At 39.5% G+C, this 22839-nt stretch overlaps 2 protein-coding genes across 2 annotated transcripts in view; one reads left to right on the top strand and one right to left on the bottom strand.

Annotated features, from left to right (window-relative positions):
• LOC111861835 (solute carrier family 22 member 7) overlaps positions 1–13705 on the bottom strand; it is a 32105-nt gene extending 18400 nt beyond the window's left edge. Inside the window, exon 1 of the mRNA XM_023846738.2 lies at positions 13432–13705. Within this exon, the coding sequence (XP_023702506.1) occupies positions 13432–13474 (43 nt within the window). The 5' untranslated portion in view covers positions 13475–13705. The remainder of the gene's footprint in view (positions 1–13431) is intronic.
• A 4803-nt stretch (positions 13706–18508) lies between these two features.
• LOC111861840 (ribosome production factor 2 homolog) overlaps positions 18509–22839 on the top strand; it is a 9125-nt gene continuing 4794 nt past the window's right edge. The window contains exons 1-3 of the mRNA XM_023846752.2: positions 18509–18729; positions 19422–19554; positions 21559–21718. Coding sequence (XP_023702520.1) covers positions 18707–18729; positions 19422–19554; positions 21559–21718 — 316 coding nt within the window. The 5' untranslated portion in view covers positions 18509–18706. The remainder of the gene's footprint in view (positions 18730–19421; positions 19555–21558; positions 21719–22839) is intronic.

Below are 22839 nucleotides of genomic sequence, written 5' to 3' on the forward strand. Positions count from 1 at the left end.
CTTCTTCTCCCCCATTCGTGATATGGTCATACAACATTAACTTTCTCCATATTGTCAAAACCCGTCAAAAAATATGTTTTCTTTACGGCGAAAGAGCAACGCTGACCGCCCGCCATGTAAAATAGTCTGTAGGGACCGAGGAATACCACGTCCCTTCCCAGTAATGACAGCTGGTGTCCCAGCCGAAGTGTGAATCAAGAAACCACCTCAATATGCAAGTCTGCAGAGTTGCAGATAAACCAGTCTCCTTGGTCACACCATTTCTGGAGAACTTTGGCAAAACAGACTATGTACGAGCATAGGTGTATTTGCTTTTCATAACAGAAGAAACACTTCGCTAACATTCAGAATCCCTGATATAAGATGCGATAGAACCCGGGTCTCCAAGCAAGAAGGTACAGCCTTACGTGCCACTTTCAAAAATTCCTAGTTTCATGGTTGCACGCACAGCAGCTTCTTAAGTAAAGTGAAGAGAAACGGCTGCACCGAGTTATTTCCAGCAGGCAAATGCCCGGTCTGGCCACTCCTCCCAGATTTGTAACGAGTTTGTGCTGCAGCTCAGAGATGAAAGGCAGCTCTGGCGTGCGCTCTTGGGCCATATTCATTGTTTGATGCTCACTGGTCTATTTAATGGCTGACTACACATTCACTTCCGGCTTTAATGGAACTCTCCTCACATTCGTTCTTTAATTTAAAATAATGTTAAAATCATTATTTTAAATTAAATTATTTTAAATTGAAGAACGATCAAAGACAGAAGTGAATGCGTATCACATCAATGCGACAGGACGCTGAATTACAATATTATTTAATGACGCTTTATAAACTAAATACATCACATCGCGACGAATGATAGAAGAATTGTGAATAACTTGTATGGAAATTTGAAGCGAACGTGATCTACTTAAACTAACAATCTATCTTGGGAGACTGAAGCAAATCACGAAAATACCAGACCAGCGAGTTCCCGGAACCAGATTCGAATGCTTATCTTTCTGATAAAAAAAAAGAAGTACTAACCACTACATTATTAAGTTCGCAGCCACCAACCTCAACCGCTATTAACTTTCAAAGCTGAAGTTGCTTGTAAGATCGAACACTGTGTAACGATGGTATATTAATACAATTATTGACTTTCTGAACATTATCCATCGCCATGCTTTTACTTGGCTTTTACGTGAGGACGGAGACACAGTCTTCGAAACGTTGCTTTTAAATAAAAGTCAGGACTATGGATGATATCCAAAAGTCCATAATTGTCTCAAGTTTTTTTCTCCTTCACCAAACACATATTTAAAGCAGAGATGTTGAATTGATGGGGCAGACACCATACATGGAAAAGTAAGAAATGCGAACAAAATCTTGTCTGGGAAACTTGAAAGAGAACTTTGGAGACAAAATCTTGAGGGAGAGGATAGTATTACAAACAGATGCTGGAGAAACAGAATGTGAAGATGTGTATTAAATTCAACAGCCTTAATATCAGAACTCGATGTAGGGCTTTCGTAAAACCAGCGATAAAATTTCATGTTTCATAAAAGCAGGGACTGACCATAAGCATCAGTTTTCAAGGAACATTTTTATTATGGGACGTTATTTTCAACGAAATGTGTGAGTAATATCTTTGGTTTCCGTTATAATTTATTTTATTTGTGTAGCGCATATACAAAAATCAACCACACACCATTTATTCCGCGGAAGCGGTAAGGGAATTCCAGGTTTAAATTCTAAGTAGAATATACAACTCTTGGACTGTCGCCTTCCTTTGATTGTTCTTTGAAATGAAAACTCCGCAAGCCTCTGTTCCGGTGATCAGTCGAGGAAAAATATCCCGATTAATTTCGAGTTTTACTTGATTCCTGCTCTACATTGCCACAATCTAACTCTGCAGAATTCACTACAAATTTCAGAGACTGAATAATATTTGAGTACTCAGTTCCTACCTGACAATAAATACACAAAGACGAATCGGTTAATGCTGTCCGGGAATTAATCGCTCTTAATTCTGAGAATCTTAGGAAAAAAACATATGTACACTGTGAAGAGGAAATACAGAGTTTTTAAAACGTTAATGCAAATGTTACGTAACAGTTTTGCTATAAATGGTTTAACGAACAATGTCATTGTCACGAACGCCTCATATTAAAGGCGTATTTTGAGATATATCGTTCTGATACTCCAACCTTGAAATCTTTCCACCTGTTCTTGTTGTCGACAGCTACAGGGGAATAAAAAGGCGTTACTGATGGCCTCCTCGCGGTGCGATTGGCTCCAACGTCACAGCTTGACTGAAAGGAACAGAATATTTGCAGCAACAAATGGGTCTGTACACATAACTTCAGTATTAGCATCTCTGAAGCTGAGTATTCCAGAATCATTCCTGATAAGTCAACTGAAATATGAGGTTGTGAAACTGGTTCATATCTCGAAAGTTATTCCACAGTAACTGCTTAGAAATCTAAATTTGATGACAAGAGAAAACGAATAAATAAATTGTCTACCTTTCACCATCTCATTATCCGCTCAGGGATTCTCAAATTTTGTTTCGCCCAACCTACCCGTTACAAAAACTATCCTTCTTTTTGCTTTGGTTTCGACAAAAATTCTTACTCTGCCATATTTTGATCTTAACATATAAATTAGGTGTTCAGGGATTCAGCAAATATTACTTGAAATTTTGAATTGATAGCAGAAGACATTTCTTTTTTCATGCTAACGTCACTAATTCAAAGTCACAGAGGAAGCATGGGCTGGTTTCAAATCGATATATCTCGTATTTGTCACAGAAAGTATTAATAAATCCTAATCAGATCCTCGGATAATACAAGCTAAAAGCGGTTCTTTGAAATTCACCGGGCAGTCATTTCCTTTGTATTTCCATCTTTCAATCATTCTCATAAATTCATCTCGTCTCCTTAAGTAGAATCCGGGTAGAATCCCACAATGCGCTCCAGTTTAAATTCAGTCTCCAGACGAAAGACCATTAAGGAGACCTAGCTGATGAGATTATAATATTAAAGAGGATCGTTAATAAATAGCTTTAGATTATGGGCTAGATTAATTTGTCTCAGGATATGCTTTATATAAAGGCTCTTGTGAACAAGGAAATGAAGCTTAGTGTTACATAAAAAGCGGGGAATTTCTTAAACAGTTGGATGATTTCGTGGATTTAGTTGAACCTGTGTATAAATAGCAGCGCACACTGTCGCGCCCTCGAATGACGAAGAATCCAGACTGATAATGCCGGGAAAACCACACGTCCGTGTTTATCCTGGTTAAGAGGAGTGTTATTCTCGAGCGCAGCTGATCTCATAATTCTGTTCCCCAACTCTTAACGCTGTCATTTCGTAACTCTGATCTCTGTGTGGACTTTGTACTTCAGTTATATTTTGTGACATTAAAGGCAATAACCTTAACACAGATCACGTGCATTCATAGTCTCATATCGCCAAAGTTTTTATTTTAAACATAAACATTTTAAGATATTCTGTCCGTGCAACTAGGTTTCAAGGCTGCTAGGGTTATAAAGAAGAGAGACGGCCATGTTGTGAGATGAAAATGTTCAGACGGGAATAGAAACTGCGTTGCAACACCGTGTCGTTGGATCGTGACACAAACCATGACCTGCACCTCATGTTCCTCTGCATCAGGTTGCCTCACAAAGTCTGCATTGTGCGCTGAATTGACGTTAGACTAATGAGCTTGGAACAGCTTCCCGGATGCACTGCTCTAAAGTGGACATAATTGCTTTCTGTTTCTTTCGAGGACACGTAATTCAGCATATTACATTTACTCTAATATTTGTGGAATTAATTAAATTTAATCAATAATTGACCCATTATGACCGACTCCATATTGGTTAGACTTGAAAGGATTCTGACGATGGTGTATACTGTACTTCTTTTGGCTTATTTTGGACTTCACCCATCGTCTGGTATATAAAACACAAAAAAAAAAACACGACGTTTCGGAGACTGGATCTGTCTCCGTCTTCAGGTGGATAGGGAAGGAGGAACCTACTCAGTATATTTATCCATATTGATTCATTTTATTCACTAACAGTGTTAACCATGCCAGAAGTAGACTATAAAATAATTTTCCACTAATCTGACAAAACTTTGCAGTTTATTTAGTGACCCTTTCAGTAATTCTGACTACAGGGGCGATTGCGTCTAACAGTTGGATGGCATCTTCTTGGATGTGGAGCCATGTATATATTGTGTTAACCGACGTTTCGGGGGAACGTATCGCTTTCACCTTGCAGCCAACTGCTCATGCTGATTCATCGCTCGCAGATTTCTTATACCCTGAAGATGGAGGCGATATGTTCCTCTGAAACGTCGGTTAACACAATATCTACACGGCGCCACATCCCAGAAGACGACATTCTTCTTAGTCACAGCCGTGAAAACCTCATATCTTACGTAGTGAATAATAAGTTTCGAAGACCTGGAAGTAAACTATCGTGGATTACTTCCTTGCAAAATCCTACAATTTTCCTGCAGGGACTGAGTAAAAACGCAAGAAGCGTTAATAACCATAGCCGATGTCCCAGACGAAATTCAAAACGGGGATCTTCGGAATATTAGTCAAAAGCATTACCACTTGAGTTGTCTTGTTCCGTCTCTGACCAAAGAAATTCTCGGAAGTTACAGGACTCAGGTTTGCCTCCTGGCTTATTAGGCAACAATTGTTTCTTTCCATTGCGCGTCGTAAAGATAGTTCTTTATTGCAAACAGAGGGCATAAGTTTCGATAGCCTCCGAATACCTTCTTCTGCATTAGTCAAGCTGGAATTAATCCATATCCTGAGATTTGGAACACATGAATTCCTGGAGGGAAATGTGAATTTTATAAATCTTGTTGCCATAACTTACGTTTCAGACATTCGAATCTCATCAGGAGCATGAATATTTAGTAGTCCTCCTTAATAAGGGGTACGCGGTAGCGTAGGTGGTTGAGGCACTATGCTACAAGCTGGAAGGTCGCGGATTCGAGTCCTGATGAGGCGGATTCTTTCAATTTACCTAATCCTTCCAGAAGCACTATAACCCCATATAGCGACGGTATATGGACTGGACTTCAGAGGAGTCGGGATCGATTCCCGACATGAGGAAGAGACTTTTCTCTCTTGCACAGCGTCCAAACCAGTTCTGATATCCAACCAGCCTCTATGCAATTGGTACCAGGGGTTGTTTCTCTTGGAGTTAAGACACGGGGGCGAGATGCTGACCACTGACCTCCATCTAGTGATGAGGTAAAGGATGGTGGAGCTATACCTCCACTTTCCCATATGCCTTAATGGGGCAAATTCATAGGCTACGGTACAACTTCATAAACTACGGGGCTGAATGACCCAGGCATTGGGGTTGGATTCACGGCAGGGGCTTCACAGCTTCCAGACCGACTACGGGGTCAAACAACCTCCCATCCAATGGTACCGGGGGTTCTTTCCCCGAGAGGAAAGCGACCGGGGCGTGAAGCTGCCCACTCACCTCCATCTAGTACTGAAGTCAAGAATGGTGGAGCAATACCTCCACCCTTCCATAGGACTTTATGGGCTGCTGATTTTTTATTAATTAATTAATCAGAAGGAAAATTGTACACTTGGAATTTTACATATTTTACTCTTGAATGTTGAGTTCTTTGACTTGGTCCTGCGACAATTCAAGCTGGAACTTTTAGGGGTTAAGGATCAGCGAAGTTCTTTCACCCTAATGCGGAATTCAGCCTTACGTTTGCTAGCAAGGAGAGGAAATAACTTATTTTTCTGTACAGCTTACATGTGGTAACATGCACAGAAGGCTTCCGCCGCCCTGTCTGAGGCAGGCAAGGCCCGACAATAATACAACTAAAAATAAGACATCGATCCAAGACTTGCATAATAGGCTACTTGTAGCTATTGTAGAGGGCTTGCATGATAAGGCCACATAAGGGATGATTTCTAACAAAACGACACCGCGTAACATATCCTGAATAAACCAAGTTTGTCGTTAAACATGACTAATACCATTTTGACCATTATCCACCATCTCGTATTTTCTCAAACATACCACGTAATGCTAGCGAACCTGCATCTGTTTCCGTCATCAAGTGTAAGGGTGGTCCATTGTCCAAGTCTAGCTCTACCGAGCGGGTTCAAAGGAGCAATGACCTTTCTTCCGACAAACCTGACGGCGGAAACACATCCAGTCATGTTTGAAAATCTCAAGACAATGAACAAGGTCAAGGATGACTTCTGAAATTTTTGCCCTTTCCCGTGAGTCCAATGCGTGTAAGAACGTGTTTTGACGCAAGGGAGATGGAGAGTTAAAAATATGTCACTCGTCGCTTCTTTGATGTAACGATGCTACATTCTGCAGCATATCTTAATCAATTAACCATTAATCTTCGTTAACGCCCACATGTTTGTAAGGTTTATTTTCAGGCACTTTAATTACGATCTTCGAACTACATGCAGACCTGTTGCTAGGTAACGATAGCGAAATAAGCAACTATAGAACAGCCATTGCTAAGTAATGGCTCAGCAAACAAAGGCAGTTACTAGGTAATGGCTGAGTATGGAACCCCAACAGACACGAAAGAAACAATTGCACAGCAACAGAGGAACGGTTTTTTCTGTGCGGTCCGTACCTAGATTTTATAAGCACGACAAGTTAGGAGTTAGATAACATATGGGGTTGAGTTATTGTGAGGAGTTAGTGAAGAGTTGGTTGGTGTTTTAGTTAGAGATCTACTGGGGTTCAGTTGTTGTGAGCTGTTGCTTTGAGAAGCTGATAACTGAGGCCGGCGACTTCCGGAACTCAGAGGAAGGGGAACGGCCGTCCTTGGAAGCCACTGCCAAGCAACGGCTAGTGAAGACTGTAACACCCTGAGAAAACTTAGTGTGTCTTGTAGTGATTTGTGAAGTGTGTAGAACAGAGACGGCATAATCCTTAAATATAGTAACGAATTATGTAACAGTTCAATAAATCCCATTACCAATCGAAACACCGTCCATAGTCACTCTAACATGTGACAATACAAAATGTCGAGTAAGATAGGATGCTCAAGGATTTTAATTAAATGAGGTTGTCGAAAGATTTCGGCATGTCCCATTCGAAATTACTGCGCTTGCACGGGATAGCGTAGTTGATATAGCGACTGGCTACGGGCTGGACAACCGAGGAGTCGGAGTTTGAATCCCGGTAGGATCAAGAATGTTCTCTTTTACAAGTCGTCCAGACCGACTCTGGGAGCCCACCCAGCGAATGGGTACAGGGGGCTCTTTCCCCCGGGGGTAAAGCGGCAGGGGCGTGAAGCTAACCAATCACCTCCAGCTAGTACCGAGGTCAAGAAAACATGGATCTATACGTCAATTCCCCATACGCCTTCATTGCATAGTGCTTAATTAGGCACAGGGACAACTTTACCTTACCTTGCGCCAGTATTCGCCTGGACAAAATCAAAAACGAAATAAATCAGGACTATAGGTAATCCGACTGAGATTCGAAGCAGATGCCTTTAGAATACAAATCCAAAATGTTGCCGCTACATCTACGTGTTCGGTGCGCACGCGCTTACATACGTGTATAAATTATGTTGATATTAATTTTCATCATTCACTGCTAGGCATATACTACATTTCCTTGGCTTACACTTACGCCCTGAAGGCGTAGGCAGTACATTCCTCCGAAAGGTCAGTAGACTTCAACAAGAGTCTGAAACGTCGCCTCCCAAAGAGATCAGTACTGTTCATGACTGAAAAACATTCCGTTCCTATTAGCGTACTTTGTTGATTATTGATAACCTGCCGAAATACTTTTCAGCTCAAAATGTCGTGGCATACCATTGCTACAAGACTTACTGCTGCATAAGGCATCGTAGTCTGCTAGTATCCACGAATTTTGTTTCCAATATTCGTCGATAACCTGTGGAATCGCTCGTCGAAATCTAAAGCGCTACTGTTTTAAGACAAATTAAAGTGAACAGTCAAGGGTTAGAAATCATATAGAGGGCTACTATAAATGATTCATTCGTTTTTAAAACGCTATATTTTCCAAAGCATAAACGTACAAATATGATTGATATAAAAAGAACCGTAAACTCACTAAGGTTTCTTTACACTCTACAAATGTTCTATGTGTGCCCCTTGGGCCACACGACACACGTCCAGGCCGTAGTCGAGCTCGTTCCACACGTTTTGTAGCACCATCCTGTCAATGGTCATCACTGCAGCATCGGTGCGTTCCCTCGGTGTTCTTGGCAGTGGCGGTACGTAAACACGATCCTTAATGTACCCCCAAAGGAAGAAGTCACAAGGCGTTAGATCAGGTGATCTGGGGGGCCAAGTGAACAGAGCTACGTCATCCTCACCAACACGCCCAATCCAGCGATGCCGAAGTTCACTGTTTGGGTAGCGACGAACATTGCCGATACCACCGCAAAATGCTTTGTTTACATGGCGGTTCTTTCCGTACTCTCTTTTGAATGCGCATTGCACTGCTATAACAGACGAACATCTCGCATATTCCAACATACAAAAACTCTTTTCTTGCTTTGTCGCCATTTTGTAAAGGCACCGAACCCGTGCTGCAAACTGGTGCATAAAGTACAAACTTGGTGAGTTTACGGTTCTTTTTATATATAAATCATTTTGTAGGTGTGATACTTTGGAAAATATAGCGTTTTAAAAACGAATGAATCATTTATAGTAACCCTGTATATCTGTGATGTCCGGTTGGTTCAGTTCTGGGTTCCTGTCACAGAATGTTAATCGTAACCAGTCGCCCGAATCCGCAATGCTTACCGTGATCGTTATGAATTTTCAATGATTTGCGTTCGTAAGGGTTTGAACTGTCATTTCTGCAGTCTGCAAAATAACATATTTAACAAATATAGTTATGCGGTATATTTCATACACATGGCATTAGGGGAATTTACTCTTGTCTAGTAACAGATGAGTGATATCCACTGACAGATATTTCCTTATATTTATTTTGTACATAAGTAGCAGTTGTCAGGATCGAAACCAACCCTCTTCATGCGCAAGGATGATATAGTAACTAGTTTGAGTTACACTTCAAAATCTTACTGTTTATCTAGCAAAATGCCCTATTTTTTGCACCTCAATCAACTTTAAATTCTTAGACATTTCTGATGGGTTATAAAGGGGAGAAAGGCGTAGTCTAGCAGAATATACTTATTATTTTATGGGTTATTATGCAACACACTCACTATCACAGACAATGTGCGTCGAATGATAAGATAACAGACAAACTGGACACTCATTTGGGAGGTAACGGTCTTGGTCTAATTGGAGGCATTTGCCTGGAGGGGCTGAGGAATAACTAACTTCATGGAGCTGAGTCCTTCTCGAGAAGCCGCCAGTTGTGCAGCTACTCAAGAACTTCCCAGCAATTCATGAAACCAGAAGGTTCATTACCGTGTTCACAAGACTCATCCACTGATCTCTATCCTGAATCAGGTCAATTCAGTCCATACCACACCCATCCTATCTCTCCAGGATCCATTTTAATATTATCCATCCACCTATGTCTTGGTCTTCCTAGTGGTCTCTTTCTTTCTGACTTTCCCACCAGCACTCTATATGCATTCCTCTTTCCCCATTCAAGCTACATTACCTGCCCATCTCATCCCCCTTGACTTGATCATTTTAAATTATACTCGTACAGTTACGAAGCTTCTCACAACGCAATTTTATCCAACCTCCCTTCTCTTCAGCCTCCTTCAATCCAATTATTCTCTTCAGCACACTGTTCTCAGTACACATTCAGTCTATGTCCCTCCCTTAATATCAGAGACCAAGTTTCATACTCATACAGAACCACAGGCGAAATTTTAATTTTAATATTCTAATTTTTACGTTTTTTAGACAGCAGACGAGAAGACAAAAGTTCCGCACTGAATGGTAGCAAGCTTACCCGAATTCAATCTCCTCTTAATTTCCTCCTGAATCAAATTTCGAGTTGTCATTGTTTTTCCCAAATATACAGGCTGTGCTACATTTTCAAAGGCCTTGTTAGCTATATTTACACCACGATTTTGCCCTGCATTCTGGTGACGACACAGCAACATGTATTTAGTTTTCTCCGCGTTTACTTCTAGACCATCTGGAGGGACTAAGGAATACCACGAGAAAACTCAGTCAAAACAGCCGGTGTCCCGGCCAAAATACGAATCAAGCGCCTCTCAAATAGAAGTTCAGGGAATTACGGTTAGAACAACCTGTTTGGTCACCTGTCAAGGAAACGTATTATTAGCTGTTTTACATACGCCACTGGCCTTGACTGTAATTCGTTACAGATAGAGGTACATTATTACACAGTCAATTTTTTACTACAGACAAACGTGCCTACACTGCAGAGTTAATTACGTGTCCTCGTTCTTCGTTAAATATTAACCATCTAGAAAAATATGGTTAACTTAATATAAAAGCTCGTGGGTCTTGATGAAATTTTATGTCATGCATTTTTTAATATATCAAATTCGATTTAGGCTTCACAGAGGTTATAATAGGCAGAGAAACATTAAAGAAATTAATTCCTTGGGCAGCTTGTAGTGACAGATTGACGGACACGATTTTCCCATTACTCGTTGCTCTTTGTGTAAACAACGGATAATACTGAACGTCGAGTGGACTGATTATAAAGTCGTAGTCATGCTGGAGACTGGTGGTTTTCTTCAGTCTCTCCAGTAAAATGCTCAAATAGGACATACCTTGGAATACATACACCTACAGCTTCTCCCGATACACATAGTCCTCAAAACATATGATCGCTCTTCCATTCCCGTTCGATGCCACGTAAAATATGACTCGAGGACTCCCATTGTTCCAGTCCAGGTGTCATGTTATGTGCCACATTACACGCGTAAATCGATACCTTTCATTTTATGTTTTAAATATCGACGCTGTCAGTAAGTCGCCCCATATGGAGTCGAACCCTACGCCAGTATAAGCAGCATCTTGCACTTCACTCTAATTGTAGGACTGCTGAAGGGTTAAACTAGACAAGTATGCAAAATAGATCACTTAAGGTCGCGGTGCAAGGACCAGCAGTTAGGTCCTCTGTATATAGCGTTGAATGATAGGATGATTAGTGAATAATGGATTGGAAAGATGTGGAAGGAAGCGGTCGTGGCCTAATGTGAAAGTATTCAGGCATTTCCCTATAGGAACTCAGTAAAACCATGGGAAACCCATCAGGATATTTGGAGACTGAGAGGGAACCAGAAACTTCCCGCTTGAAAGTTGGAAGCATTGTCGTTTAAGCCAGCTTCATTGGTGTTAATTATTTTAAAACGATGCCTTAAATGCCTTTATGATGTTTCGAATCGGAAAGTAGGGACGTGTTATATACCCGTTATCATGAAAAGAAAATGACAGTGGTCCTTCAGACGAGCGGTTAACTTTCCTGCAAAATAGGTCTTCGCTATTCATAACTATCTTTGTAGTTGGAAGTTAAAATAATCTCATAGTACAGGGTTTCCCAAAACTTTTCTCTGTGCGCGGAACCTGTTCGATCTTTTAAAATATTAACAGAGCCCTGAGCCAAGACCAAAAGAATAGTGGGGTAAAAATGAAACAAAATATGATGTAAGATTTGAGGTTTTCACGGCCGTGACTATGAAGAAAGTCGTCTTTTGGGATGTGGCGCCGTGTAGAAATTGTGTTAACCGACGTTTCGGAGGTTTGTTGCACCTGCTCTAGCTGGTTCGCTGGCGGATTTCTTGTTTTATACCCTGAAGATGGAGGCGATACGTTCCTCCGAAAGGTCGGTTAACACAATTGCTACACGGCGCCACATCCCAGACGACGCCTTTCTTCAAAATATGGCGATGTTTTAACTACAAGTAAAAGAATAACCACGAAAGCAAAAGTTTCACATTGAGATTGACTAAATACGTATCTTACGGATAATTCCACGGAGCGAAATCTTTCTTGAGACGCTAAGAGTCAGCCATGAAATTAAAAAAATTACTGATACTCGTAAAACATTCGAAGAATGATAATTTTCTTAACATTAACCATCGTCCTAACTTTGAGACACCTTGTCAAGCATTAAGTATAATTAGAATGATCGAGTCAAGGGGGATGAGGTGGGCAGGACATGTAGCACGAATGGTGGAGACGAGGAATGCGTATAGGATATTGGTGGGAAAGCCAGAAGGAAAGAGACCACTGGGAAGACCAGGGCGTAGGTGGGTGGACAATATTAAAATTGGTTTTAGAGAGATAGGATGGGATAGTATGGATTGAATTGATCTGGCTCAGGATAGGGACCAGTGGAGGGCTCTTGTGAACACGGTAATGAACCTTCGGGTTCCATAAAATGCTGGAATATTGAGTAGCTGCAGAATTGGCGGCTCCTCCAGAAATGCTCAGTTCTATGAGTAAGTATGTAAAGCATTAGGCCTACACTCTTTTTCATATCACGTTCCTTGACCTGAATGTCAGCTTTAGGAGTCGTTAGACTAATCTTTCAAAATTATAATCCTGATATTAATTTACTATACTCCGATAAACTATTAGGACGCATTGACTCCTATTTCAAATAGAAAAACTGGACTTGCCGTATGTTTTCCTTTGCACTACTGCGGTTCTTACGAACACGGTTTGGTAATCGCTGTGATACAACACGTAATTAACCTGAGATATTTTTTGTAAAATCTCTGTACTAATGTAACTTCATTTTCTCTTTTAACGAATTTACATGTGGGATCTAACTATAGGCCCTGTCAACACACATCAAGGTGCGCGTGCCAAGCCACGCAACCAAATGGGGAATTTAATGGGTACAGTTTAGTTCACAGCGCCAAATCAATCGGCTTGCGCCTTGACTGGAGTTCTTGCTGCTCTAAACTCGTGTCTGGAACCAGATGTAAGTTCTGACAGTGCAGTTTCCTACACACTCCACATTTACGAATGATTACAACATAGGAGTTACTGAAGCATGATGCAAATAATAATAATATGAGATTTTGTGGGGTGGAGGGAGAGAACTATTTTTAAGTGCAACACAACAGGCAACGTGGAAGAAAACCCCGTATGTTCAACATCACTAATATGAAAGGCCTGTACTGAATTACATCCTGAGCCAGTTCTATTAATTCTGATCCCCACGACCTACACATCAACTCGTGATTTTTTTAACAGGATCACCATGTTTTCGTCTCGGCTTTCAAAGTGGACGACTTCTAAGAGGTTCATTCCCACGTCCAGTCACCTCTCGATTTCGCTATGCTAATACTATATGAACTGTATAACTCGCGAAGTTCCTTGTTATGTAATTTCTTAATCTGAATACCTGAAATGCAATGTTTGGGCTAACATTGAACATTTTCGAGTTAAACGAATGAATTGCACATCTGCACGTGAGACATAATATAAAATAGTCCATGGTATTTATAGTTATGAAATTAGAATACTGACCTATTTGACTCATAAGTTGCTCCAAGTCTGAGTCGACATCCATATTGGGGCTTCAGATTTCTTTGTCGGGTCACACTAAACTATACAAAATTCGAATTACAAAAGTACACAAAATTTTCCGTATGCATATAATATTCCGTCCTGTTGGAAACGTAAAGATTAATCGAAGACAGAAATTAAAGACGATCTCGGACTGAAAACTCGCGGGTCCTTTCCGTGCCAGGCCTCCAACAACAGACCAACCAGCGACGTGTACTGAAGTTGAATGTCTCCAGGACTCTGTATTAACACGCATGCTGATTTGAAAGTCAATGCGCAGGCGCCAATGCGCCTTACCTATTTATCGAAGTACTCTCCCACATAGAACAGAATGAAAAGAAAATATTGTGAAGAACAGACTGAAAACCCAAACTTTCGAATTCAGCCATACACCATGCTCTCTGCCAGTGTTATTTTATGGAGCGGAAAGGGGAGAAGGGGCAGGGAGAGCAAAGATTTTTTTTTGCGAAATAGGGGTTAATAAGAAAATTTCCTTATAAATTTATATTTAAGCTGTTTAAGTATATTTTTATGGATCGCTTTAGATTTGTGGCTCCACACACTGCAGAAGATACTTTGTAATTTATATTTGCATATGTCCTTTTTCAATTTTAATTCTTTTTTTCAAAATCATGAGGTTGGGGCAGATATCTGACTTGTCTCCACCCTGCTGGAGCCCATGTCTGGCCCTAAAATGAATAAGTAAGATAATCGTTTTATATTCCATGAAGTAGGCCCTCAAGCCCTTCCATCTTCATTAGGACTGTAATGTTTTACTTCTATAGCACGAACGTTACTGATTGAGGAGAAGCAAATGACATTCATAAAACATGCATTTCCTTAAATAATGTAGGAAGAACGCGAAACAAAATTATAACCTCACACTGTGCTTATTCTCCGTTCTTGGTTTATTTAATGACGATGTCAACGCCTCTGATTACGCAGCGCCCATGCTGAGGAAAAGTGATTATGTCGTAGTTCGTAAACAACATACTTTCAACTACGTATGAGTTGCCATAAACCATCGAATGAGATGGGAACACGATAAAAACGGTGACTAGTTATGGATGTGGGATGGGGTGGTCTTGGCCTGTTTGAAGGTAGTGATGTGGGCCAGTAGTCTCTTGGAGAGACTGGCAATAATCACGAGCGGCCCACGTACGTGGTGCTATCCAAAAGTTCCCGAAATATATTAATAAAAACTATTACGTCTTACTGGATCTTATTCTGCACCATCACCTTCAAAGTAGTCCCCTTGGGAGCGCATACAAGAAGAGCGAAATCTTTCTTTGTTGGGGTGTTTAGTACCGTCTGCGTTTCCGCTTGAATTTCCTCAACTGTATCAAATCTTCGCCCCTTCAAATTGATTTTCGTCTTGGGGAAGAGAAAGAACTCGCATGGAGCTAAGTCTGGCGAGTACGGTGGGTGGGGAACAACTGTCAAGTTGTTTTTAGCCAAAAATTCCTGTACACTGTAAGTCGTATGCGGTCGTGCAGTTTCATGGTGGAGTACCCAGCCGTTCGTGCGCCACTTCTCTGGACGTTTTCTCCCCATGTCCTCCCTCAAACGCCTTAGAACATCGCGATAGAACTCTTTATTGACTGTCTGACCAGGAGGGACGAACTCCTTATGAACAATCCCGTCAATATNCGGCCGTCCCGAACGATTGACATCTTCAGTCGATATTCGGCCATTTTTGAAACGCTTATACCAGTCGTAAGTCTGTGTCTGGCCTAAACTGTTGTCACCAAAAGCTTGCTTCAACATTTGGTACGTTTCTCCAGGGATTTTCCCAAGTTTAAAACAAAACTTTATACAGACACGCTGCTCTCTCAGGTCAGCCATCGCAAGACCGCAAACTCACGGAAACACAACTATGGAAATACGTTCACCAACAATAAACCCAACCGCTCAACTCGACGCCGCTTGCCACACTGATTCGAGAAGGGTGTGTGAGGAGACACCTGGCGGTATTTCGATGTACTCATAACCATTCGCGCGCAAAATTCAAATTTCGGGAAAATTTTTATAGCACCACGTAATTTTTAACTCAAAATATAAGCTAGCGCTGTCGCTGCACCGACAATTGGAAGTACTTCTGATAGAGAGAAAATAACGGCAAAGGTTAACTGCTGTAGCTAACAGAACTTGAACACTTAATTCACGTTTACACATTTTGTCGTCAAACGTTTTCACTTTTCACAAGGACCAAGAATTTATGGGTCACTCATTTCTATATGCTATTCCACGTAGTTGGTCATCATGGGTTCCAGAAATCTTCTGATTTGCGATCATTTAATTTCACTCTCACTCACTCACTCATGAGCTGAGCCATTCTTGTGAAGCCGACAAATTGTGCAGTTACTTAAGAACTTCCCAGCATTTTATGGAACCCTAAGGTTCATTACTGTGCTCACAAGAGCACTCCACTGGTCCCTGTCGTGAGCCACATAAATTCAATCCATAACATCCCATCCTATCTCTCCAAGATCCATTTTAATACTGTCCACCCACCTACGATTTGGTCCTCTCAGTGGTCTCTTCCCAACTGGCTTTCCCACTAATATCCTATATGCATTCCTCTTCTTTCCCATTAGTACTACACATCCTGTCCATCTCACCCTCCTTGACTTGATCATTCTAATTATACTTGAAGAAGGGTACAGGTTATGAAGCTCCTCATTATGCAGTTTTCTCCGACCTCCTGTCACCTCATCTCTCTTCGATCCAAATGTTCTCCTCAACACCATGTTCTCAAAAACCCTCAGTCTATGTTCCTCCCTTTTTAGAATATTTAAATTAAGAAATAATAGATTGGGGAAACGGACAGAAAAGGCGATTTATTTTGAGAAAGGCAGGCCTCAGTGTAATTTCTTTACTGAGTCCGGCTAAGTCCCGAGTCAAAAATGAAGCTTCAAATGAGAACCACGGTTGTAACGTGGGGCTTCTTAGGTCTATCGCACACTCACCGGGAGTGTGACATAGGAGTCAGCTGACCTGACAAAATGATGAAGGTGCCATTCCCAAGAACTCAGTCCGGTACCATTAGAAGCAACGAAACTACACCTCAACAAGAAACCAGGAAACATCATCATTAGCAAATTTTCAATATGCAGAAGCTTACTAATATAGAATAACAAATAAGAACACGACCAGCGAGTCTACCATAGAACGTCAAAAAGCACAAAACCGCCAAAATAAGAAGACAAGGGGCCATTGCCACCAACAATGTATACTCACATAACATCAACATTTAACAGTTGCGTCACCATAAAGAATAAGAAGTCCGAAAACACATTACATATACTGATATACACCACCATTCCCCCCTACTTCAATCCATATAAAAACCCCTGTGTATAATAAGATCATTCTTAGGACAATAACAAAATTTTAAATAAGCTCTACTAATTTTAGACAAGTATTTCAATACAATTCCAACCGGGATAGCGCAGTCGATATAGCGACTGCCTATGGGCTAGACCAAGGGTCTCAAAACTTTTCGAAACGCGGGCCACATTAGGTAATTCAGCACTTTCAACTGGCCGGATAAAATGAGAAATTAATAACTCTAGGTATATGAGTTTCATTGAAAGCACAGAATTTCATAAACTAAATACAAAGTACGTGAGAATAAATTATCGTATATTAATGACAACAGACAGTAGCAGCAAATGCTCATATTTTCATCACAAATTATAATAAAACAATTAATGTGAATGATGGAACTCTTTTTGCATTTTTAAAATCTGATTAAATTGAGGTTAAAATTTTGAAAAGCTGATCACAAGTAGTGACTTTAAATGTTCATCGGATAAATTTGCCCTGTATTTCAACTTGATGTACTTCATCTGGGAAAAAGTTTGTTCACACAGATATGTCGTCCCAAAAATAGAGATAAATTTACAAGCAAATTTCTTTAAGTATGGAAATTGCTCAGAGTTCAGAAATTTATAAAATTCGATCAAATTTCCTTCCTTGTATTTGTATATTTGTATATTGTCTTTATATGATAATTTTCCTGAAGTTCAATAATTTCCATTTGAATTTGACTTGGGACATCTGCAGCATCACAGTCAAACGGATTTTGAAACAATCTAATTTCCTGAGCACTGGCATCCAAATCAGCAAATCGCTTCCGAAATTGTTCTTTCAAATCTGAAATGACTAAATTTGCATCGAGGAAGGAAACTCTGCTCGCGCTACCTACATTGCCACGAAGTGACACTGTCGATCGAGGCCGAACAAGTACGAAGAAATACCGCGCAGTATACGGTCCAGAATTAGTAAAATTGTGAATAATATTAATATTAACATAATATGGAATATCAGTATATTTTAAACAAAATCTTAATTAATGAATTTGAAATCTATGCACAAGTATTCTCTTTACCATTACTCATTGGTAAATTAGTTCAATTGGCGCATTTCTGCACAATTCTTTCGCGGGCCGGATAAAATCACATCGCGAGCCGAATTTGGCCCGCGGGCCGTAGTTTGGAGACCCTTGGGCTAGACGACCGAGAGGTCGGAGTCCGAGTCCCGATAGGGTCAAGAATTTTCACTTCTACAATCGTCCTGACTGGCTCTGGGGTCCACCCAGCCTCCTATACAATGGGTACCTAGGGCTCTTTCCCGGGGGTAAAGTGGCCGGCGCGTGAAGCTGACCACTCACCTCCAACTAGTGCAGAGGTCTAGAAAATGTAGATCTATATATCCACTCCCCCATACGTCTCCATGGTGCAGTGCTTAATTAGATAAGCACGGGGACAATTTTACCTTACCTTGTTTCATCACATTTAAAATTGTAATTCCATGAAAAATCTTTTGCATGGCAAGACTACTTGCAATTGCGACACGCAGTCTGGTTGTGAAGGTAGATGGATTTTGTTGCGAATTACCGATACATATAGCAATATAACATCTTAATAAAACTAACTGATTTTATTGACAATTTTAGTTTATCACTTATTAGTCGAAAGTATAAAATAGTTGTGATCGACGAACCTACTTATACAGTACTCCATTTTCACGTGTACCGCTCTTTTGTTTCTCTTCAGGCAATGTAGCATGTTCCGGCTTTACATAAATTCTTGCAATTTAGGTACATGAAAGGGACATTTTGCAACTGCTGTGTTTGTATCACTGGAGCAGCAGTTGTAGTTGGGCGATTTTGTGGTTTTTTGTCAGTGTATAGTAAAGTGCGGTAAAGTGTGTGAAATTGTGAAAGATAGACATGCCTGTTATTCAAAGGGTTGTGTGCGTAATATTCAGACAATATTTATCTATTTTAAGAATCACTGTTAACATAGTTGATATCTTTCCTAAAATAGAAACTCTCAACCAGTTTACGGCTATAATTGACCTTGTAATGGACATGTAAAGATTTATAGGTTATAAACTGATTTATTGGTGTATACGACTTTTCTAGTACTGCATCGTAATAAGAACATAAATGATTATCAGCAGCGATGTGCTACATTCAGTTCCATTCTAATTTTTCAACTGCCATGGCCCCATTTTCACACAACAACACGTGACACTGAATTTAATGATTTGATGCTGCTGTGTAAATCTTATCCTTGTTTATTTTAAATTAAATCCCACCAAAAAGTAAATTTAATACACATATTTGGATGCAGTAGAAACTTCTTTGCATATCCTTCGTATATTTAGTAACTTGATACTGCATACAGTTTCACATCAGAATTCTATAAAATGATGCACCTTATCAGACTGTTCCTGATATTTTACATACACAGTATTTACCTGTTAAAAATTGGTTAGTTGAACAGTTTTATGATCTGACATGCAGAACAACTATACCTTGTTGTGTTGTGAGTAGCTACAAATCTTGAAATATGCCCAGTAGAGCTATTTAATCTAATGGTTGAGGATCTGAATAGAAATATGATTATATACATGTATTAATTAGTGTATCTTGCCTTCAGGAAGCCAACAACCCATAGGGCAAAAAGGGCTCTACAGGCCAGAGAACCAAAGTTGGTGGAGAATGCGAAAAATACTTTGTTCATTAAAGGCCGAAAGACTAGTGTGATAGTGGCAAATTGCATGAAAGATCTGGTAAGGGTGACATTACATATAATCAGATTTGTATTTATTTATTTTGTCTCTATAATGAGTACCAGGAATTAATTAAATAATTTTCCTGGTGAGTAAAGCACGGCTGGCGCATAAGGCTGATAACCTTACCGCCATCTTTGAGCCGATTGTCTAGATAATGTGGGACCCTCAACGTCTCACAACCCTATGGGCCTTCATGGCCTGGTACAGGGTTAGCTTTACTTTTTTAGATCATTGTTACATGATATAGGACAAGTCAATTACTGTACATTGGCAGATTACATAAGAGAGTAAAGTTACAGTACTTACAATTGTTAGAGTTCGTATAGTGTGAGGTGGAATCCATATTAGGTCCCCTTGGCACGTTGGCCTCCATATATCCTATTGTACCTGTACCGGTGATTATGCTTATGGATAATTTGATGGAATGAGGATTGGCAGGGGAAACCGAAGTACTCTGAGAAAACCTACCCCAGCACCACTCTGTCCATCACAAATCCCACTTGACTAGACCGCAGCGGTGGGAACCCAGCGATTAACTGCTTAAGCTATGGTGCGTCCTTTGAGATAATATTGGTGAATTTGGTGATAGCACTGGTATAGCGTTTCACTGTAGACTCTACACTGCAACATCTCATTACATCTGTTCTCCCTTCCTGGTGCAGCTTCTTTGTATCTGCAATCTCTCCAGAGTAGCCCATTCAGGTACATCTCCGACTGTGTTATCTTGGTTGCTGGGAAAAAAAGAAAGGAAAACTGCACAGTAGGGATTCCCAAAACCGATTATTCATGAATTACATGATTATAATTGATTAGTGTTTGTCTCACATGAGAGAAACTCGTCCACTTTATAAAAACAAGGATCGAGTAGGTAAGTTTTCAAAGCATTTTTGAACTTATATAATACCAGTATTTCTTTAATATATCGTGGCAAATGATTTAGCAATCGAAGTCCTACATTGTTAGTGTTGTTCTTGCATAGACTTGTATTACATGGGATGATGTGCAAGTCTTCTTTTTTCCTTGTTTTTTATGAGTGTAATCCTGAGTTAGTTGTGAAATCATTCAAATTGGATTACGAGTATATATATATATATATTAGAGTTTCATATATATGTACAAAGGTAGTAGATGTAATATATGTAATGATTTGAAAATTTGTTTACAACTAGTCGTTTTTGGGACATGGGTCATGGCTCTTATAGCTCTCTTCTGTAATTTAAAGATCAATTTTGCATTTACCGAGTTGCCCCAAAATATCAGTCCATATGATAACAAAGATTGGAAATGAGCATAATGTAACATGTGGACAGTCTCTAGTCCAGTTACTCTTCTAACTGCCCTTAGGCCAAAACATACTTTACATAAGTTGTTCACTAACTTTTGCATATGTATAGTCCATCTTAGATGCTTATTTAGCCAGACTCCCAGAAATGTTGAGTGATCTGTGTAGTTGATGAGTGTCATAAATCTTTATTGGAGGGCATTCAAGTTGTAGTTTTTGAGGATGATGAAAGGCTATTGCTATTGTTTTCTCTTTATTAATAGTTAATCGATTCCTCTCAAACCACTTTGTGATTTTGTTTATTGTTTCATTTTCCTTTGAATTTCGTTAGCGCTATTTCCTGCTATAAAAATCCTTGTATCATCAGCAAAGAGTATAGGTTTCCCATGTTTTATGCTGGCCCTCAGGTCGTTTATGTATAACGGAACCTTGTGGGACGCCATAGCTGATGGGTCTCTTTCGGGATAGGTAATTAATGTTTCAGTTAGTTTTTGCATCTGTACATAATTTCTACCGCCTGTTCTCTGTTTTCTAAGTATGTTTAGAACCACCTTACTTAGCAATATATCATGATCTACTAGGTCAAACGCTTTTTTGATATTGGCAGTGTTGTATTATACACCTTGCCAGAACACTTTAGAATTTTTTTTTCAGTATTGTAATTCTATCATTGCTTCACACTTTTACTCAAGAGTCACTTTCTGCTCTTACCATTTCAGTATGATATTAAGAAGCCACATGGAAAGATATTAAACAAATTGAATAATATTGTACCATTTGAAAACATTACTCCTATTGAAGAATTTTCAAAGAAAAATGATGCATCAATGTTTATGTTTACTTCACACAACAAGAAAAGACCACACAATCTCATTTTGGGTAAGTGTTGTAGAACTTATTTTGAGGGAATTAACCATTAAAAGATGCTCAATCCTGATATACCAAAATTGTTGTTCACATGTAAGAAACATTTGTGTATCTCTTTTTATACATGTGATGAATTCTTTAGTAACAAATTTGCCTAGAAATAGGATAATAACATAAACAATTTTAATATTGCATAATTTTATGTAGTGATGTAAGACTGTAAATTTAACATATGTTTTTTTATGTATTATAATGATTATAAGCTGTACATATGTATTTATAATTGTATTGTACTATATTAACTATGTGACTGGTTCTATATCTATGTATATGGATTTATGGAATATACAATAAATGAATGAATGAATGAATGAAAGGTATATGGTCAGGGGCTGAAGGTGTCTTACATCAAATCATTTTATTTACATTTCAGCCTATTAGGTTTTGGAGAAATTTTATATATGAATCTGTACCAAAACATTAATGAAATAATCTTCATGCCACGTATGTATTTTTCATATATTGAACCACTTATGAAATTTTCATCCATGTATGCTGCATCTTTACACTTTAATTTTACAGATACATTTATTATTCACACAGCAGAACTCTTGTGTTTTAAAACTTTTATAACATTTTATAAGACACAGAGATATTGGGTTTTTGGACTTTATCCATCGTCCTGGTTTTTAAGATGACTAAGAAAAACACGGCGTTTCGGAAACTGGATCTGTTTCCGTCCTCAGGTGAGGATTGAGGCTAGCTCTTTCTAAGGGATCCAACAGAATAGGTGTTTTTCCCTCACCCGAGGATGGAAACAGATCCGGTTTCCGAAACGTCGTGTTTTTATTAGTTATCTTAAAAACCAGAACGATGGATAAAGTCCGAAAACCCAATATCTCTCTGTGTTATACACCATTGTCAGAATCCTATAGTAACAGCTTTATAAGACTTTTTTGAATTATGAACAGTGTAAAACTTCATAAAATGTCAGGAGTTATATAAAGACAAAGTGTACTCCCCAAAAGTGACATCATGACAACAAAATGAATATCGGAGGCTGCAACTACAGTTATTCAAAGATACTACGGAGTGCACATAACCAACGCTGATCCACAGGTTGGATATATACT

The sequence above is a fragment of the Cryptotermes secundus genome, unplaced genomic scaffold (assembly GCF_002891405.2).
Source record: "Cryptotermes secundus unplaced genomic scaffold, Csec_1.0 scaffold819, whole genome shotgun sequence".
Taxonomy (NCBI): domain Eukaryota; kingdom Metazoa; phylum Arthropoda; class Insecta; order Blattodea; family Kalotermitidae; genus Cryptotermes; species Cryptotermes secundus.